This window comes from Nanorana parkeri, unplaced genomic scaffold (genome assembly GCF_000935625.1).
Source record: "Nanorana parkeri isolate BGI_ZX_2015 unplaced genomic scaffold, ASM93562v1 scaffold510, whole genome shotgun sequence".
NCBI lineage: Eukaryota > Metazoa > Chordata > Amphibia > Anura > Dicroglossidae > Nanorana > Nanorana parkeri.
In genome coordinates, this window is record NW_017306778.1 from 712,776 (window position 1) to 735,266 (window position 22,491).

The window sequence follows — 22,491 nt, forward strand, 5'->3', positions numbered from 1 at the left end:
GGACCACCGGGGGGGGGGGGTGGCACCGATTGTTACCCCGTACAAGTGATCCGCCGGCTCTACAGCAGGCGGATCGCTTGTATGTTAACGGGCATCGCTGCCTGTTTTTAAATATTGGGCATTTCCCACTTGCGCGAGGGGGGCGTGTCTGAGCGGACATCTAAAGACGCCCGCTCACATCTAGAGAGCACCCGGCCGGCCGTTTTTTTACTACAGCCGGCCCAGAGGTAGTTAGTAAAATGCTTTTGGAGTAAAAAATCTATCTAAAGATAGTTTTCTATTTAAGATACATTAATAATTTCGTTTATTCAGCATGAAATGGAGCTTAGTTATGTAGCATGAGGCTGTATATTCTGCAATATTTAAATTTTTGGTAAACTCATTCAATGAATCCAAGCTCTGCAAGCTAAGATAACATGCACTGCATCAATGCATTCACACAATTTCGCAGTAAGTAACCATGAGATAAATCATAAAACAAAGTTCAGGAATATTCCTTTTATCCCATTGTTTTGCAAATCCACTCACCTGCTGCCCACCAAGTCCCTCACCTTGTTGTGTAATTGCCGCATCACCAGCCGTCCCATTAACCCCTTCACAACTGACGATGTACAGTGTACGTCGCTAGCATCGGGGCTGTTTAAACAGCGGCGGGACTCTGTTTAAACTTGTAAAGCTGACTCGCTTCCCCCTGCCCGCCACCCCCGCCGTGCTTCCTGGGCTCCGTTGCCCCTCCTATGGGCTCTAGACCGGCTTCTCTGGTGTCGGCAGGGAGCTGGGGAGGAGATGGACGAACTTCTGTTCGTCGATCCCCTTCCCGGTCTATGGGACTGTGAGTGATGCAGATTGCATCACTTCCGGTCCTAAGCTGTCAGTGCCGGGCTCCTGAAGCCCAGCTATAAGCTATTGAAGTGCAATCTGCACTTCAACCGCTTATTTGGAGTGTAAAGATGACACTGGTGGTCTTTTGGACCCCCAGCATCACCTTAAAGAGTACCTCTCACCACCATGGGCCTGGGCTCAGAGGAAATGTGTTTAATGACGCTAGCCATCAGACTGAGGCCATCTAGAGGCAGATAAAAGTACCGTGAAGGAAATCTCTGAATTAAAGATGAATATTACAGAAAAAGTAGGCTAATCTTTTAACACTCCATTCATTTTTATCTAAATTTTCCCTGCACTGGACTTAACAAACTGTTTACTCACTCAAAGATGACTCAGAATGTGTATATACAAAGGGAGATCTGGGAACACAAGATGAAAATGAAAAGAGAATGTAATTTCAATATGTATCGTTTAAAAACTTGCCTTTTAAATATGAAACTGAAAGTTTTTTTTTTCCTTTGCCTGGAGTTCTATCTTTTTACTACTATAATTAAATGATTATTAGTCAGTTATTTAGAAAGCCATTTAAAGAGCAGTGATGTGCAAGTCTGGTCAGTTTTCAGAAGATTACAGAATCATCAGAGATGAAGTTACTGCATTTTGATCTTTGTCTTGTTGAATAAGAATTAATGTTTGTTTCATCTTTCTGATTGTATGATTAAAAATAATTTGTGCTGCTTAATTACATGTTTTATCATTATGAGGTTTACAGTTTAAAGTAACCTTTACTTTAAAGTAGTATTACATTCTCAAACTTGTTTCCAAAAGTAAATCCAGATCAAACAAACACATTACCCAGCAAAGTATTTCTTTACATTTTTGTCCAAGCAATTATTCATCGAGTTTCAGAATAGCCGGCTCCAGCTCTCTGATTAGTTAAACCTTGTTTTTTTTTCATTTACTTACATAGAAACTTATAGAATTCATCTACTTGCTCACACAGAGCTTGGGAACAAAGTGCACGTGAGCTAAGTGGCGTTAAAAAAATTGGATTTGTGCTTTTTGGGATATATTGAGTGCTGAGTGCTTGGTTTTTGGAATACAGGCAGTCCCCGACTTACAAACGCTCGACTTAAGAACAGCCCATACTTACGAACCGAGGTCCGATTGTCCGTCCCATCCCCCCCCCCCCGAGATTAGGGCCGCTCCCGAGTCCCGCTCCTTGCCTCTGCCACCCGCAGGTCCCACAGTGTAGTGACACAACTACAGACAGCTGTCACTCAGTGCCACAGACTTTACTTTACTGCGGTTGCACAATGAACTGCAGTAAAGTCGGTGACACTTTATGTACCGGCACCGGCGGCTGTGTGGGGATCCGATGCACACAGGTGGCTGTGCAACAGCCTGTCATTTAGGAGAACTGTTTAGCCTGGCGGAGCCGATACGAGACTCTGCAGGCACAGCCAGGCAGCCACATCCTGACGCTTGGGTCGTCGTGAGGACCCTCTCCTGTGATCCCTCCCCTCCACGGGCCGCCAAGGACGCAGGAGAAGAGGTGCTGCAGCCTGCATGTGTTAGGTGAGGTTGGGGAGTGTATGGGTGATGGCTGGGCTGGTGGTATTCAGCATTGCTGTATAATGATTATACAGCAATGCTGAATACCACCAGCTATACAGGACTACAAATCCCAGCAACATTATACAAAGCTGATGGTATTCTGCATTGTTGTATAAAGTATTGCTAGAATTTGTAGTCCTGTATAGCTGGTGGCAGGGGCGGAAAATGTACCTGTTCCGACTGCCTGTACTTGTTGTATCTGCTTCTTTAGACTCTTTTAGTATATAAAAACACTTTTTTTCCTTTTCTGTCAGTTTTTAAACTGATCCGTTTTTGGTTTTTTTCCTCCTCTGGTTTGCAGCTCTTTGGTAAGTGGGAGGGGTTAATTGATCTCAGGTGTCTCATTAAGCAGGTGTATTATAAGTTAGTGCACCTCTCACATTGAGCTTGTTCACACAGGGCTTGTGAAAAAGTGCCTGTAAACTAAGTGGCGTTAACAAATTGGCATTTAAGCAATTGAAGTTTGAACTGTAAGTACTATCTTTTAATGTTATATAAACATTGCAACTGGGATCATGTTTGTTAGCATGGTTGAAGGGTTTGTTCAGTGCTTACTGTGCCACATGTATGCATAAATGGAGCCACAGCTCCAGGGTGAATACCGCTGTGATAGATGTGAGCAGGTTGCACTTCTGGAAGCCCACATTAGAGATCTGGAAGAGCGAATTGCAACACTGGGGAGATTTGACAACCTTGAGAGGAGTCTGCTGATCACCGAGTTAATGGGGTTGCTGTGGAGGGTGGATGGGTAAGTGAGGATGATCGGGTAGGAAGCTGGGTTAATGTAGCTAGAGGGAGTGGCAGGGGGTCACAGAAGAGGAAGGCCAGCTCTGTGTATGTGCACCCAAACAAATTTGTTAAGTTGGGTGAAGATGTGCGGGTGGCAGACTCAGAGCTGGCAGAGCAGCACATCTAGTCTGGGTGGTGAGGGTAATGCAGGAAGGCCTAGACAGGTTGTGGTAATAGGGGATTCTATAATTCAGAGGACTGATGGAATAGTTTGTTGCAGGGTTGCCACCTTTTCTTCAAGCCAAACCCGAACACTGTAGCACCTCACGATGTTGCCCGGATAAGGAGTTTCCCATGTTGCAAACAAACATTGGAGATTATAGTACTACAACAAAAGATACAGAAATTGCAAGTGAAAAATTTAAAAATGGCTTGAATTGTTTGCTTGCCAATGCCAGAAGTCTGCACAGCAAAATGGGAGAATTGGAAGCTTTGGTGCATGAGGACAACTATGACATAATTGGTATTGCTGAATCTTGGCTTGGTTCTTGACATAATTGGGCTGTTAATATTCCTGGCTATGCTCTCTTTCGGAGAGACTGGGTAAAATGAAAAGGAGGCGGTGTTTGTCTCTATGTGAGAAGTGAACTAAAAGTGAGTGTTGATGGTGCTGAGACGTTATGGATGGAGTTGTATACTGGTATGCATAACGCAAAGGTAATTGTTGGAGATTGTTAAAGCTCCCCCAGCATTAATTAAGAGATAGAGACTCAGCTCCTTAAACAAATAGAAAAGGCTGCAAGGGCAGGGACAGTAGTATTAATTGGAGATTTTAACTATCCTGACATTGACTGGTGTAATGGCATTGCTGGAACAGTAAAAGGGCGCACATTTATAAAGGTTTTGCATGACAATTTGATGGTACAGTTTGTAGAAGCCCCAACTAGAAATTATGCTCTGCTAAATCTGGTAATCTTAAACAATGCAGAGCTTATTACAAATATCCATATAAAAGAACATCTGAGTAGCAGTGACCATAATATGATTTAATTTAACTTAAAGTGACATTAAACCCTCAGATTTTTTAACATAAACCAATACAGTAATGTGTGCCTTACTGTAATCCATGGTGGTTTCCCTTCTCTTTGCTGCTCTTCCTTTTAAATCCTCATGTCTTCTCATGCTGGGGGAGAACTTCCCTTTTCAGCTCAGGGCCTCTTCCTGTAGTGCTGGCTCAGGTTTCAAGCCTATACAAACGGATACACAGACACTGTGTATCCATTCCTGAGGCAAGGCAATCTGCTGCAAAACAGAAGTTCTGCAGAGCATGAGAACAGATACAGTTTTAAAAGGAAGACCAGCAAAGAGAAGGGAAACAACCATGGATTACAGTAAGGCACACATTACAGTATTGGTTTATGTTAAAAAAATCTGAGGGTTTAATGTCACTTTAAGTTGTAAACAACATGCACATACTGGAAAAATAAGAACACTTAGGCCTCATTCACACCAGATGCAGTGCGTTCCTGCCCAATTCTGGCCAGAACGCACTGCCTCGCATTGCGGTCGGCTAACTTTTTTATAGGGCAGGAGGGGGCGTGGCTACTGTGCCATTCACTTCAATGGACCGCCACACCCCCTCCTGCCCCATAAAAAAGTGACCACAATGCGATCGGCCGCATGGGATCGCAAGGCATATTATGCGTGCGGTTCGATCAAAATAGTGCTTGCAGCATTTTGACCCAGACCGCAGGCATAATGTGCCTTGCGATCCCTTCCGGCCCGATCGCATTGTGGCCGGAGGGCGTGGCTTCGGTGCCATTTCAATCCATGGCCCATCGCGCTCCCTCCTGCCCCACTAAAAAGTGAACCGGCCGCAATGCGATGCAGTGCGTTCTAGCCAGAATCTGGCCGGAACGCACTGCATCTGGTGTGAACGAGGCCTAGACTTCAGGAGAGCAAATTTTCCCTTGTTGAAGGCTGCTCCTGAAGACTTAGACTGGGAGGGAATATTTTCATCAAAAAACACAGAACAAAAATGAGAATGTTTCAAAACAATTGTTCGTAACCATACGGCAAAATATATTTCAGTAAGCAATAAGTTTAAAAGGCTAAAAGTAAAACCCATGTGGCTCCTGTTCAATGTTAAAAAAGCCATAAACAATAAGAAAAGGATGTTTAAAAAATATATAAATGAAGTAACACTGTCGTCATTTGAAAGCTACAAAGAATATAACAAAATATGTAAAAAGGAAATAAAGATCGCAAAGATGAACGGCAGGTTGCAGAAGATTGCAAGACCAACCCCCAAAAATTCTTTAAAAATATTAATAGTCAAAAAATCAGGCCTGAGCATGTAGGCCCCTTAAAAGGTAACTCAGAGTTGGTAACTGGGGACAAAAAGAGGGCAGATCTATTATATACTTTTTTTGCTCTGTGCACACTAAGGAACAGGCTGTAACGCAAGTCCATAATGGGGATAGCAGTGCCGTAGCCTCTACTGAACCACAATGGATGACTATTGATCTGGTTCAGAAACAGTTGGACAAAATTAAGGTGAACAAAGCACTTGGACCAGATGGCTTACACCCACGTGTCCTCAAAGAATTGAGCTGTATCATTTCAAAGCCATTGTATCTAATTTTTAGAGACTCTCTAATGACTGGCTTGGTACCGATGGATTGGTGCAAGGCTAATGTGGTGCCTATATTTACAAAGGGATCAAAGTCTTTACCAAGTAATTACAGACCTGTAAGTTTTTTGTTTTTTTAACAGTTTGTATTAGTTTTAAGCACATACAAACATAACAGTACAAGAAAACCGTTAGGGCACCATACATTCATAGGCACTTAATTCCAGCATAGTGAGGCAATAGTTTCGGGAAGTGGAATCAGGAGGACATCCATGACCTGTGATCAGTAAATGGATAAGGAGTGGAAAGAAGGAGGGGACTGAGATCGGCCATCATAGCAGGGGAAAAGGGGAGGGAAACAGGGGATGGGGGTTGCATGAGACAGTAAAAATAGCAGATAGTGTTAGTCCGGTACAGTCATGCTCTGGGCAGTAAGCCAATCAGCCCAGATTTTCTCAAACTTGGCAGGACATCCTCTACCCATCTACGTAAGCTTATATAAAGGCAGTGCTTTATTAACCGCAGCCTTCCACATCCCTAAGGTTGGGGGGTCAGTGAGTTTCCACCTCAGAAGAACCGCCCTTCTTGCATAAAACAGCATAGAACAGGAAGGTTCGCTGGTGGTGGGAAACGTTAAGATAATCTAAACGCCCAGTAACAAGAATAAAGGGTCCAACCCCAATGCCAACCCAGTTACAGCATTTAAACAAGTAACAAAGCCAGAAGCGACCGAGCCTGGGGCACTCATGTGAAGGAAAGTGCCCCTAGCCCAATGGCATCTCCCGCACCGATCACTGACACCAGGGTAAATAATAGAGAGTTTCTCTAGGGTATAATAAGTAAGAGCTTAAAGTGACGTTAAAAGCTATTCCCCCCCACCCAATGTTAGTGTAAGGACTAACCTTAAATCATGCCTCTTAATCATCCGAACATCTTTTTTAGTGTAGTTTTCAGCTGCCTCTCCAGCGCTGGTGCGGGTCATTGGGATTGGTGCGGGTCGTTGGGATTGATGATGCAATCGTTTCCGAGTATCCACAGTGTACAGGAAATGGAGTTCCCTGTGCGCCACCTGCAGGCGGCTAGAATGGGTTAGTGAATCCAGGGAATCAACAAAGGTCGACTCCAGCTCCTGGGCCCTGAACTCCACCTCACGCAGCTGAGAGGACAGCTGCCTGTGGATCCCGGACACAACAGTCGGATAGTGACCATGTACCTAAGCCTTAAAACCATCCCAAATCACATCAGGAGGAGCCGAGCCCAGGTTAGAGAGCCAGTAGTGAAGTAGCTCATCCTCCATTAGGGGTACCACCCTATCATCCGTAACCCAAAAACGGGACAACCTCCAGAGTCGGAACTAGTTGGGGAGAGTTTAAGGAGGACTGGACAATGGTCAGATATACCCTGGGAAGAAGAGACACGTCCCCAACCTTGGGCAGAAGAGAGTCGGTGACAAAAATGACATCAATGCAAGATAGCGATTGATGAGTGGCAGAGTAACAAGTAAATGCTCGCAAGGTAGGGTTTCTCCAACGCCATGCATCCGTGAAACCATATCCCGCTGCACTCCCAGACAGATCAAAAGACTGACCCGTGGATGGATGAAGTCATTCCAGGGAAGGGCAAGGAGTCAGATTAAAATCTCCTGCAATAACGATCTTCTCTGTCTGATAGGCTGCCAGCACAGGAATCGGGGAATGCAGGACAGAGACATCAGCAGGCGGGGGCAGATACAGGCCCACAAGAACCACATTGACATTTTCAATAACCGCATGACATATAACATATCTATCCCCTGGGTCCAGCTTGCGGTCCAGCAGCAAGAAAAGCTAAGGATTTGTGCACCAGAATGTTTACCCCCCTTGCATATGTAGAGTAGGTAGCGTGATAATAGCGCCCCCCCATGCCCTTTTCAGACTGAGCACTCTACCACCCACCAGGTGGGTTTCTTGTAGGATACAGACATGAGGGTTGTGGGTCTGTATAAAACGAAAAATCAAAACCTGCTTAAATTTGGAATTAAGCCTATGTACATTCGACAAGAGGAGATTAAAGAGCCATTAAGGGGTAAAGAAAAAACGAAAGACGGAAGGGTTAAAGTGTATTTGCCGCTAGATCCAGACAGCAAATCCACCCAAAAGAAAGAACAAAAGCCACAACATATGGGTGAACTAGCAAGCAGTAGATATAAGCAAAACGTTTTCAAAGAGTTAATACTTGCCTGTGTCCGCCGCACGATCCCGTCCGAACATCTGAAAATTTCTCGGGCTGCCGCAAAGGATCTTGGGGCAGGTGCATGCACAGTTTAGATGTATTGCGCTGTATAATGTACTATTGCTGGGTTTTGTAGTCCTTTTATAGCTTGTGGTATTCAGCATTGCACCACTGTATAATGTATTATTGCTGGGATTTGTTGTACTCCTCTATAACTGGTGGTATTCTGCTTTGCGCTGTATAATGTATTATTGCTGGGATTTGTAGACCTCTATACAGCGCAATGCAGAATACCACCAGCTATATAGGAATACAACAAATCCCAGCAATACATTATACATACAGTTTCCAATGTATTGCTGGGATTTGTAGTCCTCTATAGCTGATGGTACATTGCTCTGTATAATATACAGTACAGCACAATGTACCATCAGCTATAGAGGCATACTAATCCCACTATCCCAGCAATACATTATAGAGCACCATGTGGGGGGAAAGTGCAGGCTTACCTGAGCAGTCTTCCAGCAACTTGTTTCTGAGATCGGGCCTGTCTATCGGCGGCTGCCATCCGCCCACACCTTACTTCTTCTCCCCACGTCCCTGTGCCGATCGTGGATGTAGGCGGGCGGTGGGGAGGAGGTGCGGCGTGTGGAGCGTGAATGCGGCCGGGCGGGTCTGGCAGCGCCGAGCGTGAGGTGGGGAGAAGGTGTGGTGCGCAGCATGTGTGGAGCCGTGAACAGGGCCAACCAATCGGAAGCCGATTAATCGATGATTGAAAAAGTTGACAACTTTTTCAATAATCGATTATGTCGATTAGTTGTTGCAGCCCTAGACTCCAGGGAGAGAGAGACATAATCCTGCCCCTGTACAAAGCATTAGTAAGACCTCATGTGGAATATGCAATTCAGTTTTGGGCAGGGTGGATTTGATTTTAAATCAAGTCGATTTTTAAATCCTGATTTAACTCACTAGTAAAAAGGCTTGGTTTAAATCAACTCAATTTAAATAATAATTTTTAAAGCGCAACTGTCATCTCTGACCCACTTTTGACTCACCGACAGTCCCATTCACTTTAATAGGACGGCTGGTAATGCAGCAGTGACACAACAAGGTGAGGGACATGGCAGGCAGCAGGTGAGTGGATGCCTGCTAAGTGCTGTTTAAATGTAAGGACTCATTCTTGCTTCATCAAAATGAAGGTTTCATATTTTAGAATAATAAGCTGTCAGGTTAGTAAAAAAGCGATATCGGAAATGATTTTAGGTAATAGGTTAATCGCACATAGTTGAACTACTCAAATTTAATAAAAATATTATGTTACATATTCTTGTATTTGCTTAAACATCAATGTTAGTAACTGCAGTGCATAAACAAAATATCTTTTAATAAAAACAATAAAAATAACTTAATATATCAGCTGGGTCCACATAAACAAAACCTTCAAACACGGTCTGCTGCAGCTCACTCATTTTCATCTTCGTTCTCTTGTTTGTTCATGATCTGGAAAAGAAAAACAAGCTTTCCTGCTTTATCAGGCCCTAGACGATTTCTCAATTTAGAGTGAACAAGTCCAAAGGAAGAGAATGTTCTTGCAAACCCAGCAGAAGAGGCAACTGCAGTTAAAAGTGAAATCATTACTTGAACAATTTCTGAATCCAAGTGCTTAAAAGAGAACTATGAGGTGAGTGCTTTCCACTCACCTCATAGTTCTAGCCGACCTGTGACAATGAGACTGTCACAGGTTGGCTCAGTAGATCGGGAGGTGAGCGAACACATACCGGGTTCGCTCACCTCTCGATCCTGTCACGGCTCTGTGCCGTGACAGGGGAGGGGCTGGATTCCCCCCTCCCCCGCTCCGATCCGCCAGCGCTGACGGGCGGAACGGACGGGGGAGGGGGCGTGTACAGCTGGCTCTGCCTCCTAAATAGGCAGAGCCAGCTGTGGCTCACACAGCTGGGCGGATCCCGGCACAATTGTCGGGATCCGCTTCAGCTGCAGCGTCTCAGTATACCGCGAGCAGCAGCTCGCGGTATACTGCGGCGTCTCAGTATACCGTGAGCTACAGCTCGCGGTATACTGAGCTTAGGGTGACGGGAGGACGCTAGTTTGTGTCCTCCCGTTACCCTAAGGATAACTATGGGGAAAAGACTTAACCCCATATTCTCCTTTAAGAGACACAGACTTTCACTGGTGAAACTTTCTTTAAAACCTCATCAGCAAACATATATTTCGTGAATGGTTCCTCCTTGGCTCTGAAGTTCATTATAGTTGGCAGCAGAGATGGATGATTGCTGGATACCTATGTCATGGCTAACTCCTCTTCTTCAGCAATTAGGGTTTTCCCTTGGTACCGGATATTGACAATGTTTGGGAGAAAATGAGCTGGAGATCGTGCTTGTCCCATTCGCTTTTTTAAATCTTGTAATTTCTGTTTGTGTAGTTCTGTTTGTGCTCACTTCGTTCCTTCCAAATTTCAACAGCATCAGTAATAAAACAATTTTTCTGGATTTTGTTTTAAAGCTTCAAAAACAGAAAAATCTATTTGCTGTAGTGGAGGTGTGTGCTGTATATGTACTACATATACAGTACACACTTATAGTACACTATAGCAATAGATTTACAGCCAGCCCTGTCCCAGCTTCCCTCACTCACAGTTTCACTCCGATCCCTGTTGCCTCACGCTGTGCCTCTTGTAGTCGGCGCTGGGCAGGATAGCTGCATCGCGTCTCGGTGCTCAGCTTGTGGGAGGCGCTCTCAATTCTCCCCTGCTAACATGAATAGGTTAAATCATGATCCGTAGTACATATACAGCACACACGTCCAGTACACTGCAGTATTAGTTACAAATATCCCCTGCTAACATGAATAGGTTCAATTCTGATCCATAGTACATAATATGTACATAACATGTAGCTGTACTACGGATCATTTAAACTTTTTTTCCATGTTAGCAGGAGAGAATTGTAAATCTATTGCTGCAGTGAATTGGGAATGTGTACTGTACATGTACAGTGCATATAGAATACACTGCAGCAATAGATTTACAATTCTGCACTGCTAACATGAATAGGTTACATGATCCGTAGTACAACTACATGTTATGTACTATGGATCATTTAATCCATTGATATTAGCAGAGGATAATTGTAAATCTATTGTCAGCAGTGTGTACGCTATATGTACTACATATAGCGTATACACTGCAGACAATAGATTTACAATATAGCGTATACACTGCAGACAATAGATTTACAATTATCCTCTGCTTAATAGGGATCCCCCTTGCCTCACTCACTGCTCACGATGTGCGGCGCTGTGCAGGAGAGCAGCGACGAGTCAGCGCTGGTCTGGTGGGAGGAGCTCCAGGTGGGGTCCTAATTTAGCAGGCCGGGGACTGCCCAGAGGTGCCGGGCAGCTAAATTAGGACCCCCACCTGGAGCTCCTCCCACCGGACCAGCGCTGACTTGCCGCTGTTCTCTGGCACCTGGAGCGCCGCCCACCGGAGCAGCAGTGACGCGACACTCGGCAAGGTCAGTAAAGAAAAGAAAAACATGGCGCGAGCTTCGGCGCTGTGTATCGGGGCATTTTGACAAGTACTTGTAGCAAAATGATTATGGAAGTATTTAGCAATTTCAACAACATTACTCTTTATTTCTGGGACACAGAAATCTTTGGCTAGGAGGTGCATCAAATGAGCGCTACAACCATATGTTATTAGCTTGGTAGTTTCTTCATGTTCTAAATTTCTTCTCATTTTGGACACATTTGCAGCATTGTCTGTGAACTGTGACCAAACTGCGTACTTGATTTGAATTTTTTTTCACGTTATCATAACTTTTGCTGCTATTTCTTCGAAGTATGCTGCTGTGTGTACATTTCCTGAAGTATCAATCGTTTGTGTAAGGAATACATTCCCTTCTTCTGTTGTTATACAAGCACATACAATAGAATCATTTAACTTTAACTTAGGTTAAAAATGTTACCTTCTACACTTGTTGCACATTGCATAATTTCTTTATCATATACTGTATCCAGCAGTTTCCCTGCAACATCTAATCTACTTGGTGGACTATATCCTGCTCTCAGTGACTGAATTATATTAACAAAGTGTGGGTTTTCAAGCAGATGAAAAGAAGAGTTTGTTGCATAAACAAACTTAGCAATTTTTTCATCAATTAACTCTCTTTTTCTAATCTGCTGGGGTTTTTTCACAAACGTATCTATGGTGGTGGTTCCAGATGGTTTCTTTCTTTTAGGTGATATATTGCGGATATGTGTAAATGATGTGACTGATGCACTGATGTGACTGATGCACTATCCTGGAGAGATAACTCTGAAACTGTAGAACAAGAGGATGACGATTTAGAAAGTGGATAGTTTCCAGAATCTTTTATGTTGATTATGGTTTCACCTAAACAAAAAAGTCAATGCTGTTATTTTATTATTTAAACCATGTATGCTTATTGTGAATTTCTCATTGTATTCACACACAGTACAGCCTAAAAAGGAATATTTGCATATTTCAACTCATTATTTCTTTTTTTGGCAACTGTATAAAAATGCAGTAACAATAGCAGATATACATTCTTGCTTTAGCATAACAATACTTCATGGCAGTCTAAAAAATATGGTGAAAGAAAAACAGTTTGCCAACCTAAAGGTCCTACCTCTTCAAACATGGTCCTTTCATCACAGCACTTCTCATGATGTTCCATTTGGGCCACCAGGCCTTGCATCTCTTTGTTGCATTGCTTGCATTTTGCATGCATACCTGCTTTACCTATAGGTAGAGGAACTTCATTAAAATATTCCCAAACTGAGTCTCTTTTATGGCCTGCTGCCATTTTGCTTCTCAAGGGAGGAATAAAGCACTTTCAAGCTATGTGCAGAAAGATCACAAGGTTTATAAGCTGCTTAGAAGGTTTCACTTTCATTTTTACATTGGTTTTTCACAAAGATTTGCAAAACAATGGGATAAAGGAATATTCCTGAACTTTTGTTTTATGATTTATCTCATGGTTACTTACTGTGAAATTGTGTGAATGCATCAATGCAGTGCATGTTATCTCAGCTTGCAGAGATTTTTACTCCAAAAGCATTTTATTAAAATAAGTTTGATAAAAATCCAATTTTTTTTTTTTTTTTAAAACATTATCGATTTTTATCCACCCTGGTTTTGGGCACCAGCTCACAAAAAAAGGATCTTGTGGAACTGGAGACAGTGCAGAAAAGGGCAACTAAACTCATAAGAGGCATGGAGGAGCTCAGCTATGAGGGAAGATTAGCTGACCTTAATTTGTTCTCTCCTGAGAAGAGGCGATTAAGGGGGGACATGGATCACTATGTATAAAGACATAAATGGTCCATATAGTGAGATTGGTCCCAAATTATTCACTTTAAGGTCACTGCAAAGGACAAGGGGCCTCTCTGCGTCTGGAGGAAAGGAGGTTTAACCTTTTGCATACAGAAAGAGTTAGAGCTGTAAAATGTGGAATAGACTTGAACTAGTTCTAGCTAGCTCAGTTGATTGTTTAAAAAAAAATCTGGATGTATTCCTAAATGCACAGAATATTACTGGATATTGAATATTTTTTATTTATTTCTTTGTTCCCTCATATCTCTATATTTTGAACTCGATGGACATATGTCTTTTTTCAACCTGACTAACTATGTAACTACTTCCTGGTCCAGTTCTGGAAGAAATTATGTAAGGGCCAAAGCGTTGCATCTTGGGAAGGTTACAGCAGCAGAGCATTGCTGGGAAATCTCATCTGTAATCTCATTAGATCTCAGGGAAAGGCATTTTCCTCCCCTGAGATTATGTGCATGGTCACATGTCTAGTCACATGTGCCAGAGTTCAAATAAGTAAATCTAGCAGCTAGTAATCTGCCCTTAGTTAACATGGCCAGTGCTAGAAGACTGGGAAGTAAAAGAGAAATAAGGTATGCAGAGAATACAAAGCCTGCAATTATCTAGTAGTATGTGTTTGTAGAGGTCATTTACTAAACATTTTTAAAGGTGTGTTTGTTATTTTAAAGATATGGGTAAAGGACCGCTTTAAGTGACATTGACAAAATTGGTTCAGTTGAATTATGTCTGCTGTGTGTAGATGAAAAATGTAATTTAGGTGTGGCTATTTTTTTCCCCTCCAGAGTATAATAATGGATAGCGCGGTTACTCTGTGGCAGTTTCTACTTCAGCTTCTTCAGGAACCTCACCACAACAAACTTATATGTTGGACGTCAAACGATGGGGAGTTTAAACTTCTGCAGGCTGAGGAAGTGGCCCGGCTTTGGGGTGTGCGCAAGAACAAGCCAAGTATGAACTATGACAAACTGAGCAGGGCACTACGCTACTATTATGTAAAGGTAAAGAGTACACATATCATCTAATCGTGGAGTTCTATTCTTTTCAGGGTTATTAATACTATGTTTGAAGGGTCTTCTATGTTAGGTGCTGCTTGTGAAACTCTAGCACATATTAAGAAAACTGTTACGTACAGGTTTTTAAACCATACCCATTTGCGGACATCAATCAGTGGCATAGCAGCTTTGCCCTGGAGACGCTAATTTTCTTTGGCTTCAGCCTCTGTATGGGAACTCCTATTCACTGAAAAGGCATAAAATAAATATAGGCAGAAGTGGTCTTTAGGAATAGGCTACTTGCTGTATAAAAGAAACTTGCAGTTTCAGAAGCAGCCATCAGGTGAAACCTAAAATTCTATTCCTTAGCATTGCATGAATTTACCAAGACATGAGATATATTTCCAGGACAATACCAGACAGGTTGTCTGAAAAGTAAATGCCTATTGTTCCTTAGAAACCAAAGTGTCTAAATGAACACTGTGATACACTATGCACATTCACATTATCCACTTTCACACCATTGGTTCATGCTACAGCATGCAGAAGTCTCTTGAAATGTGTTTATATTATAGACCTGCCAGACTTTGCACTATGCACGTCAGAACTTGCGTGTTAACATAAGATATAGCTGACCTTAGAATTCTTTGATTCATATGTTTGTTAGTTGGAAAATACTAAAAGTTTACTTAGATCTTGACTGAAATCCACATGAGTTTGTGCATCATCCAGCAAACTTTAAAAGTCCTAACATTTCACGGTCATAAAGTCCTCCATTCCGGCATGTGATTTGCTATTTATTCTTCTTTTAGGGAGATTTTCTCAAACCTTTGTCATGTGATTATTGAGAGGAAGTGAGTATCCCCATGCCCCAACAGGGTACAGAAAGAATAACAGAGGTTCAAACCCTTCCTCACACTACTTAAAATGTTGGTGTCTATGTCCTTTTGAAGAGAAGTTCTTTTGTTTCCATTATAACGTTGACAGAAAGTGAGGGAAATGGGAAGCTAATAAAAATTTGAGTTTTTTTCAAAATGAAAGTTATGGCTGGAGTCCCACTTTAACTTTTCCTGGGATCAGCACCCTTCTAGTTATGTCACAAGTTCTGAGTCTGCACTTTTGGAAAATGTGCAGAGCCCACAACATTCTATTGCTATATTACAGGTGAAACTCGAATAATTAGAATATCGTGCAAAAGTAATTGCAGTAAGTGCTGCAAAAGGGGCCCAAACCAAGTACTGAGTACATATGCATGCTTGTACTTTTCAGAGGTCTGATATTGTTCTATGTACAATCCTTGTTTTATTGTTTGCATGTAATAATCTACTTTTTTGAGATTGTGGATTTGGGGTTCTTGGGGTTTTCATGAGCTGTAAGCCATAATCATCACAATTATGACAAATCACAGCTTGAACTATCTTGCTTTGCATGTAATGAGTCTATCTCGTATATTAGTTTCACCTTTTAAGTTGCATTAGTGAAATAAATTAACTTTGCACGATATTCTAATTATTCGAGTTTCACCTGTATATGTGAAGGATGTAGTGTAATATGGCTAATGCAGTGGCTACAGTTAATGATCTGAAATATTTGGGTACTTCACTGTGACTTGCTGGAGTTTACTAAATGTTTCTGTGTTATTTTAATAAATGGAGAAATATGTTGTTAATCATATTTCTTTTCTTCAGAACATTATCAAAAAAGTAAATGGGCAAAAGTTTGTTTATAAGTTCGTCTCATACCCGGACATTCTTACTATGGATCCACTGGCTTTGGGCAGAGGAGAAGAAATGGATGGGAACTCATCTGATGCTGCCAACACCTGTGTTTTGCGAGACAAAGAAAATTGTAACAAGGAGCGACTGCCATATCCTCCTGCTAAATCGTCAGGACGTAACGATTACATTCACTCTGGTCTGTATACATCGTTTACACTTAACTCACTGAACACAGCTGGTGTAAAGCTTTTCAGACCTGTAGCTGTGGAAACTTTAACAGAGAAGAAAGTAGCCTTAGAGCCACCAACCTCAGTGATTAAGTTTGTGACAACACCAGGCAGAAATCCAGAGCCTACACCTGTTGTCCCACCAGATCCTCCCCAGCCCCCAGAACCTCGAAACAAACCTGCAGATCCTCCTCCAGACATAACCATTGACTCCTGTCTTCCGCCTCCAACCACTTGCATCTCACCCATTCTGGTGCCTTCTGGAACTTTATCACCAGCTTTGACTTCTAATCAGGATATGACCGTCGACACAGATTTGGAATCAGTAACTTCAGAGTCCCTTGATTTTCCGAGTGAAGTAACAATGACTGTTCAGGAACCAAAACTGCAGGAGGCAGAACCTGAGCCTCAAACTCATCCAGAATCTGAACATGATTTTGAACCTGATCTGGAAGCTGAGCATGAACCTGAACGCTATGTGCTAGATATGAAGACTGGAAAATCTAAAAAACCTAAAGAGCTAGAGTTGACTCCCACATTGGTAATCACCACAAGTGATTCTAACCCCTTGGGTATCCTCAGCCCTTCACTAACCACAGCATCTCTAACACCAGCCTTCTTCTCCCAGGTAATGTTTTATTTTAATTTCGCCTGTCTTTGAACTGAACCGAAGCACAGTGTGGCTCATGCACAATTTTATTCCACAATGTCTCAGTTTTATGACTAAGCCTTATTGCATTGCAATAGCTTTTTAAAAAGGGCAGTCTGTTCTGTTGAGGTTACTCCTTTGGCCATTTAAGACATGGCTATCCTCCCACATTCAACATTATTTTGTCCACATCCCAACTACTATAATATTTGTTAAAAAAAAAAGTACAAAAAGTGATAAATATTACAGGTGGAGCCTAGTGAAATCAGTCAAGATCTTCCAGACATATTTTCTTGCTGTTTTAGTACTCACTTTGGTTGTGGCTGTTTACTCTTCGTTTCAGATGTTGTCACTTGTCTTGGTTGCATATGCCATCATTTTTTATTTTATTTTAATTTTTTTTAAGCGCAGTAGTGTTTGGACTTGGGAATTCAGTAACAGAGATTTTGTTATCAGAATGCTTGACAGATGAAAAAAACAAATCTATCAAAACTGAAATATATACATATTGGGTGAACTGAACATTTAAAGGGAATTTGTTGTGGTATTATTAAATACATTTTCTAATAAGATTCCACTTTGTACTTAAAGAAGAACTCCAGGAAGTTTTTTCTACTAACCCTTGCAGTGGGGTTCTACCCACCCGAAGCTCCAAGCCGGCCAGCTGTCACATCTCTCCCTCCAGTCTCTCTGCCCCACACTGCAACATTGCAATCTTCCTCATCATCCTCACATCTATACACTGTGTATAGACTATGATTTACAGGGGACCTCAAACCGCTGCAGAGGTGGGGGAGAGAGGTTGGAACGTCCTTCCGGTCCAGTCTAAGAAGAAGCAGGCTCTGGGTTTTTTGTGAGTATAACTTTTTTTTTTTAACCTAGACACAAGGGTAGCCCCACTGCAAGGGTTAATTTTAAAAAATCCTGTTCTTTAAACCTTTTTGCAACCAGACAATTTTTGATATTGATGAAACACACATTATGACACAAAACTGTATCTCATGTGTATCACTCAGCTGTAGATGCTCAAATCATCTCTGAATTGGTGCTGACACTGTCCTTTCTTCTGTGGCTACTTTTGTTCCCCATGGTCCCTGTTTGTGTTGTAAAGTAGTCACTGCTTCGAGCTCACTCTTATGATGGACTATAATCTCAATACAAATTAGCAAACTAAATGTGAGATTGTAGACTGCAGGGACCAGTCTAGCAGCCAGCCAGGCTCAACATTCAGGATAAGTATATCTTTGTGGTTTTTTTTAGTTCCCTAAACGAAAATGAGCACTTAACCCTTGCAGTGCGGGGATAGCCCCACTGTGAGGGTTAAGAATATTTATGCCCGGGGTGCTTCTTTAAGTCTTCTTTTTTTTCCACCAAGTCATCTTCCAGGGCAGCACCTGAGAGAGGATCCACCCACCTAAAACAAGAAACGCATGATCCACAATTAAAAGGGGCGGGCCCATTCAGAAAAAAAAAAAAAAGGAGTTATGATAACTGTCAGGGCATCAGTCGCCTTTCAACAACATGACCTTCTGATAGCCCCGGATGGCAGGTTTATTGTTGTGGTGGCCATGATTAACAAACCGCATCCTCACCTTAGTCAATGTTTGTATGCACCAAACACCAATCAAAATCAATTTCTCTCTAAGGTACTGGGTACAATTGATGCCATGTGTAAAGGGCACCTTATTATATGTGGTGACTTCAACGATATCCTTGATCCGTCCTTAGACTCCTCCAACCCTCATAGGAGAGGTAATAGCTCCCTTCCCTCTATCCTCAGGTCTGCTGATCTACACTATGCCTGGAGATGCCCACATGGCAGTGAGAAAGACTATACCTTTTTTTCTCACACACAAGGCTCCTATTCCACACTGGACATGTTTTTTAGTAGACAAATTTGCTCGACAACTCATCACCGAAGCTGACATTGGCCTAATTACGTGGTGTGACCACACGCCTGTCTCGCTTTGACTCTTTTCTGACAACTCCCCCTGCCTCTCCACTTCGTGGAGATTGAATTCTAGTTTGCTTTCTCGTCCTGACCATAAACTGCAGGTCCAGACTGAAATAGGATCTTTCTTTGAACTCAATACCTCCTCTGCTAGCAAACACACGGTAGTGTGGAATGCACATAAGGCCTTTATTAGGGGGCTGTTGATTAAGCTGTGGGCAAGGGAGAAGCGGAAGCGAACTGTAGCGTTGACCTCACTTCTGGACTACATCCGCACTCTAGAATTGTCTAATAAAAAGGTCCCAGATCCCTCCACTTCCTCCACCTTGCGTTCCCTCAGACATGAGCTAAGGCTGCACCTGACCTCTCAGTACGACTTTATGATAAAATGACTTAAGCTAAAATACTACTCTCAGGGCAATAAAACCGGGTAATTTATAGCCCAACAATTTAAACAACGTAAAGGAGACTACTAGAATCCCTTACATGACTGACCTCACAGGCAAGAGACTCTCTAACCCTCTGGATATAGCTAATCAGTTAAGTAAATTCTACTACTCCTTATATTACTTGAAAGACTCATCGACCTCCCCTCCTCTATCCACCATTGACATTCAAAACGTATTAAATTCGGTAGAGCTCCCTCTTTGTCGGAGGACTTCTCTCAAAAGTTGCAATCCCCGTTTGAGGTAAAGGAAGTCCTTAAGGTCATTTCTGATCTGCCCCTACATAAGGCCCCTGGTCCTCATTGCTACAGCGCCGAATACTATAAAACGTTCTCCTCCGCCTTGACCCCACATTTATGTACTATTGCTAATGAGGCTGCAGCCACGTGATCCTTTCCTAGGGAATCCCTGGAAGCCGCAATTATCACGATCCCTAAACCTACGGACGACCCTGCTAACTTTCATCCGATCTCATTACTAAACACAGATGTTAAGATTTAAGCAAAACTTATTGCTAATCGCCTCCTGCGGGTCCTCCCTGACCTAATCCACCCAGACCAAGTCGGCTTTGTCTACAGTCGGCAGGTTCCAGATGGCACCAGGCACATAGTTGATCTACTGCAATACACAGAACATTCTGTGTATTGCAGTAGATACAATACCTTCTCTGCTCCTCTGCCTGGATGCAGAGAAGGCCTTCGATAGGGTGCATTGGGAATACCTAAAGGCTGTATCGACGACATTCAAAATTACGTATTGACGACATTCAGAATGACAGCCCCACCATCAGTGGAGTCTCTATGGGCAGGTGCATGCACAAAATTGGGCTGTCTGCAGACGATGTAATAATCTCTATGACTGATCCTGTACGTTCACTCCCAGCAGTTCAAGAGATCCTTATGAGATTTAGCAAAACTTCCTTTTAAAATCAATCACTCCAAATCCCAAATGCTGGCCATCAACGTCCCTACGTCTACTACTAAACATATTATTAGCTCCATCTCCTCATTCTCCTGGGCTCCCCTGACGGCCCCTAGTTCTAACCTCCTTTAATCTTAATTATACCCCACTCCTGCTCAAGATATCGGACCTTTGCAAGGAGTTGAATCGATCCACTGTGTCATGGGCGGGCAGGATTAATTTTGTCAAAATGTTCATTCTTTCGCACATTTTATATTTGTTTCGGGCTCTCCCCATACCCCTTTTGCCCTCCCACTTAAGGAAACTCCAGAGCATTATTGACACCTTTTATATCGAATGGGAACAGGCATAGAATTTCAAGATCAAACCTTTACACTCCCAAAGTCTATGCAGGCATGGGTGCTCCTGACATCGCCAGATACTATAAAGCCAACCTACTGGACCAGACTAAGTTTTGGTGCTCTCCCCATCCTGACAAATTATGGTCCCACATAAAACGAGATTCCTTAACCACGGATCTGAAACTTCTGTTATGCTCTTTCCTATTAAACAGCACCCCTTCTAAATCTTTTCTGGACACAGTGACCGCAACCTTACGGGTCTGGCATGCCCTAGATTCTCGGCCTCAATCTCATAACAAATCGATCCTTAAATTAATACCATTACCAACTCTTGATCTTATCCTACAAGACATGCACTTGTCCAATTGGGCAAAACTCGCATGTGACTGATTTGTATGCTAACGACCTCCTGCTTCCATTTGAGATACTATGTCAGAAATACTCTCTCCCAGTTCGGGACTTCTACAAATACCTCAGAATCAGATTCTGTATGAGTTAGTACGGTTATTAGGAGGTGTATACATTTCTATGGTCCCCATCCAGGAAAGGGATTTCCTTTTTTTATGATATACTTAGCGAACTGAAAACTATTGATAAGTAACCCTCTATGAAGTGGTGGGAAACTGAACTAAATTTTTCCCTCTCTCTAGAAAAATGGTACAATGCGGTCTCATGGCCATTGAAAACATTGCAATGCCTGAGTCACTGGGAATCCCAACAGAAACTATTGCATAAATGGTACTTTATGCCACAGAAGTTGGCAAAAATGTACTCCTCCTCCTCACCACACTGCTGGCGGAACTGTGGCATTGCGGGGTCTTTGACGCATGTTTGGTGGTCTTGCCCCTCACTTAGCCCTTTTTGGTCTGTGGTTTTTACCTTTTATCTCCGCAATTACTCAGCTCCCCTGCAGAGTTTCCCCACAACTTGCCTTGTTGCGGGTAGGTCTGGATGAATTGCCTTCAGTCTCCAGAACTATAGTGTCTCATGTCCTTATAGCGGCTCGCCTCGCTTTTGCGAGAGCGTGGAAACGACCGGAACCCCCTTCCTTACACACGGTCATACAAATATTGAACACACACGCACATTTTGAATTTTTATGTGCCAAAGCTAATTGTAAACTTCATGTTTTCACTTCACGCTGGGCCTGCTGGTTAGCAGACACCAGATGCTTGACTCGTATTATGTGATTCAAACTAGCATACCATTACTTCTTTGACTGAGATGCTCTCCACGAGTTCCAACTCCAAGGTGGTCTCCCTCAGTGTCCACGTTTTTCCTTGAGTTATATGGCAAACCGTATCCCTCCCCCCACACTGTTCATCCTTTCCATATCACCAAGACCTTCCCAAGCCTCTCCCCATGTAAGAATGTTATGTTTCTGGATACATCAGCTGTTCGTTACTGCAAGGTATCCATATTCTGATCCTACGAACTGTGTATTTCACCTGCTGTCCATGACACCTGTTGTAATGCTGTACGATTTATGTCCTGCCTTTCACATATTAATAGTGTCCACATCTACAATTGGACATTGTCTTCTATGTGTTTGTGTTCTTGTCTTTGTTATTATGAAAATCTCAAACTCATTGTTAAAAAAAATAAAAGGGGCGGTACTGCCCCACCACCTCAGTTTATTGTGTTTCCTCCGGCCTAACAGGAGCATTATAACCATTTGTTATTTTGTCCATAGGCCTGCGTGCTAGTTGCAGGGGCCTCCCAGTGTATGCTCCCCCGTGAATCAGGGACAGTGCACCTGGGGGGATTGCATGCCTGGGCTTGTCCTAGGATTAACCTCCAGATTATCCTGTTATGGGACCCATCTATCCCTTGAGGAAAAGCAACCACCCCAGGTGCATAT

At 42.7% G+C, this 22,491-nt stretch overlaps 1 protein-coding gene across 1 annotated transcript in view; it reads left to right on the forward strand.

Moving 5' to 3' along the window:
• The window catches only part of ELK4 (ELK4, ETS transcription factor), a 44,435-nt gene that overhangs the window by 10,685 nt on the left and 11,259 nt on the right, over nucleotides 1-22,491 (forward strand). The window contains exons 2-4 of the mRNA XM_018561254.1: nucleotides 9,142-9,148; nucleotides 14,168-14,383; nucleotides 16,066-16,950. Coding sequence (XP_018416756.1) covers nucleotides 14,177-14,383; nucleotides 16,066-16,950 — 1,092 coding nt within the window. The 5' untranslated portion in view covers nucleotides 9,142-9,148; nucleotides 14,168-14,176. The remainder of the gene's footprint in view (nucleotides 1-9,141; nucleotides 9,149-14,167; nucleotides 14,384-16,065; nucleotides 16,951-22,491) is intronic.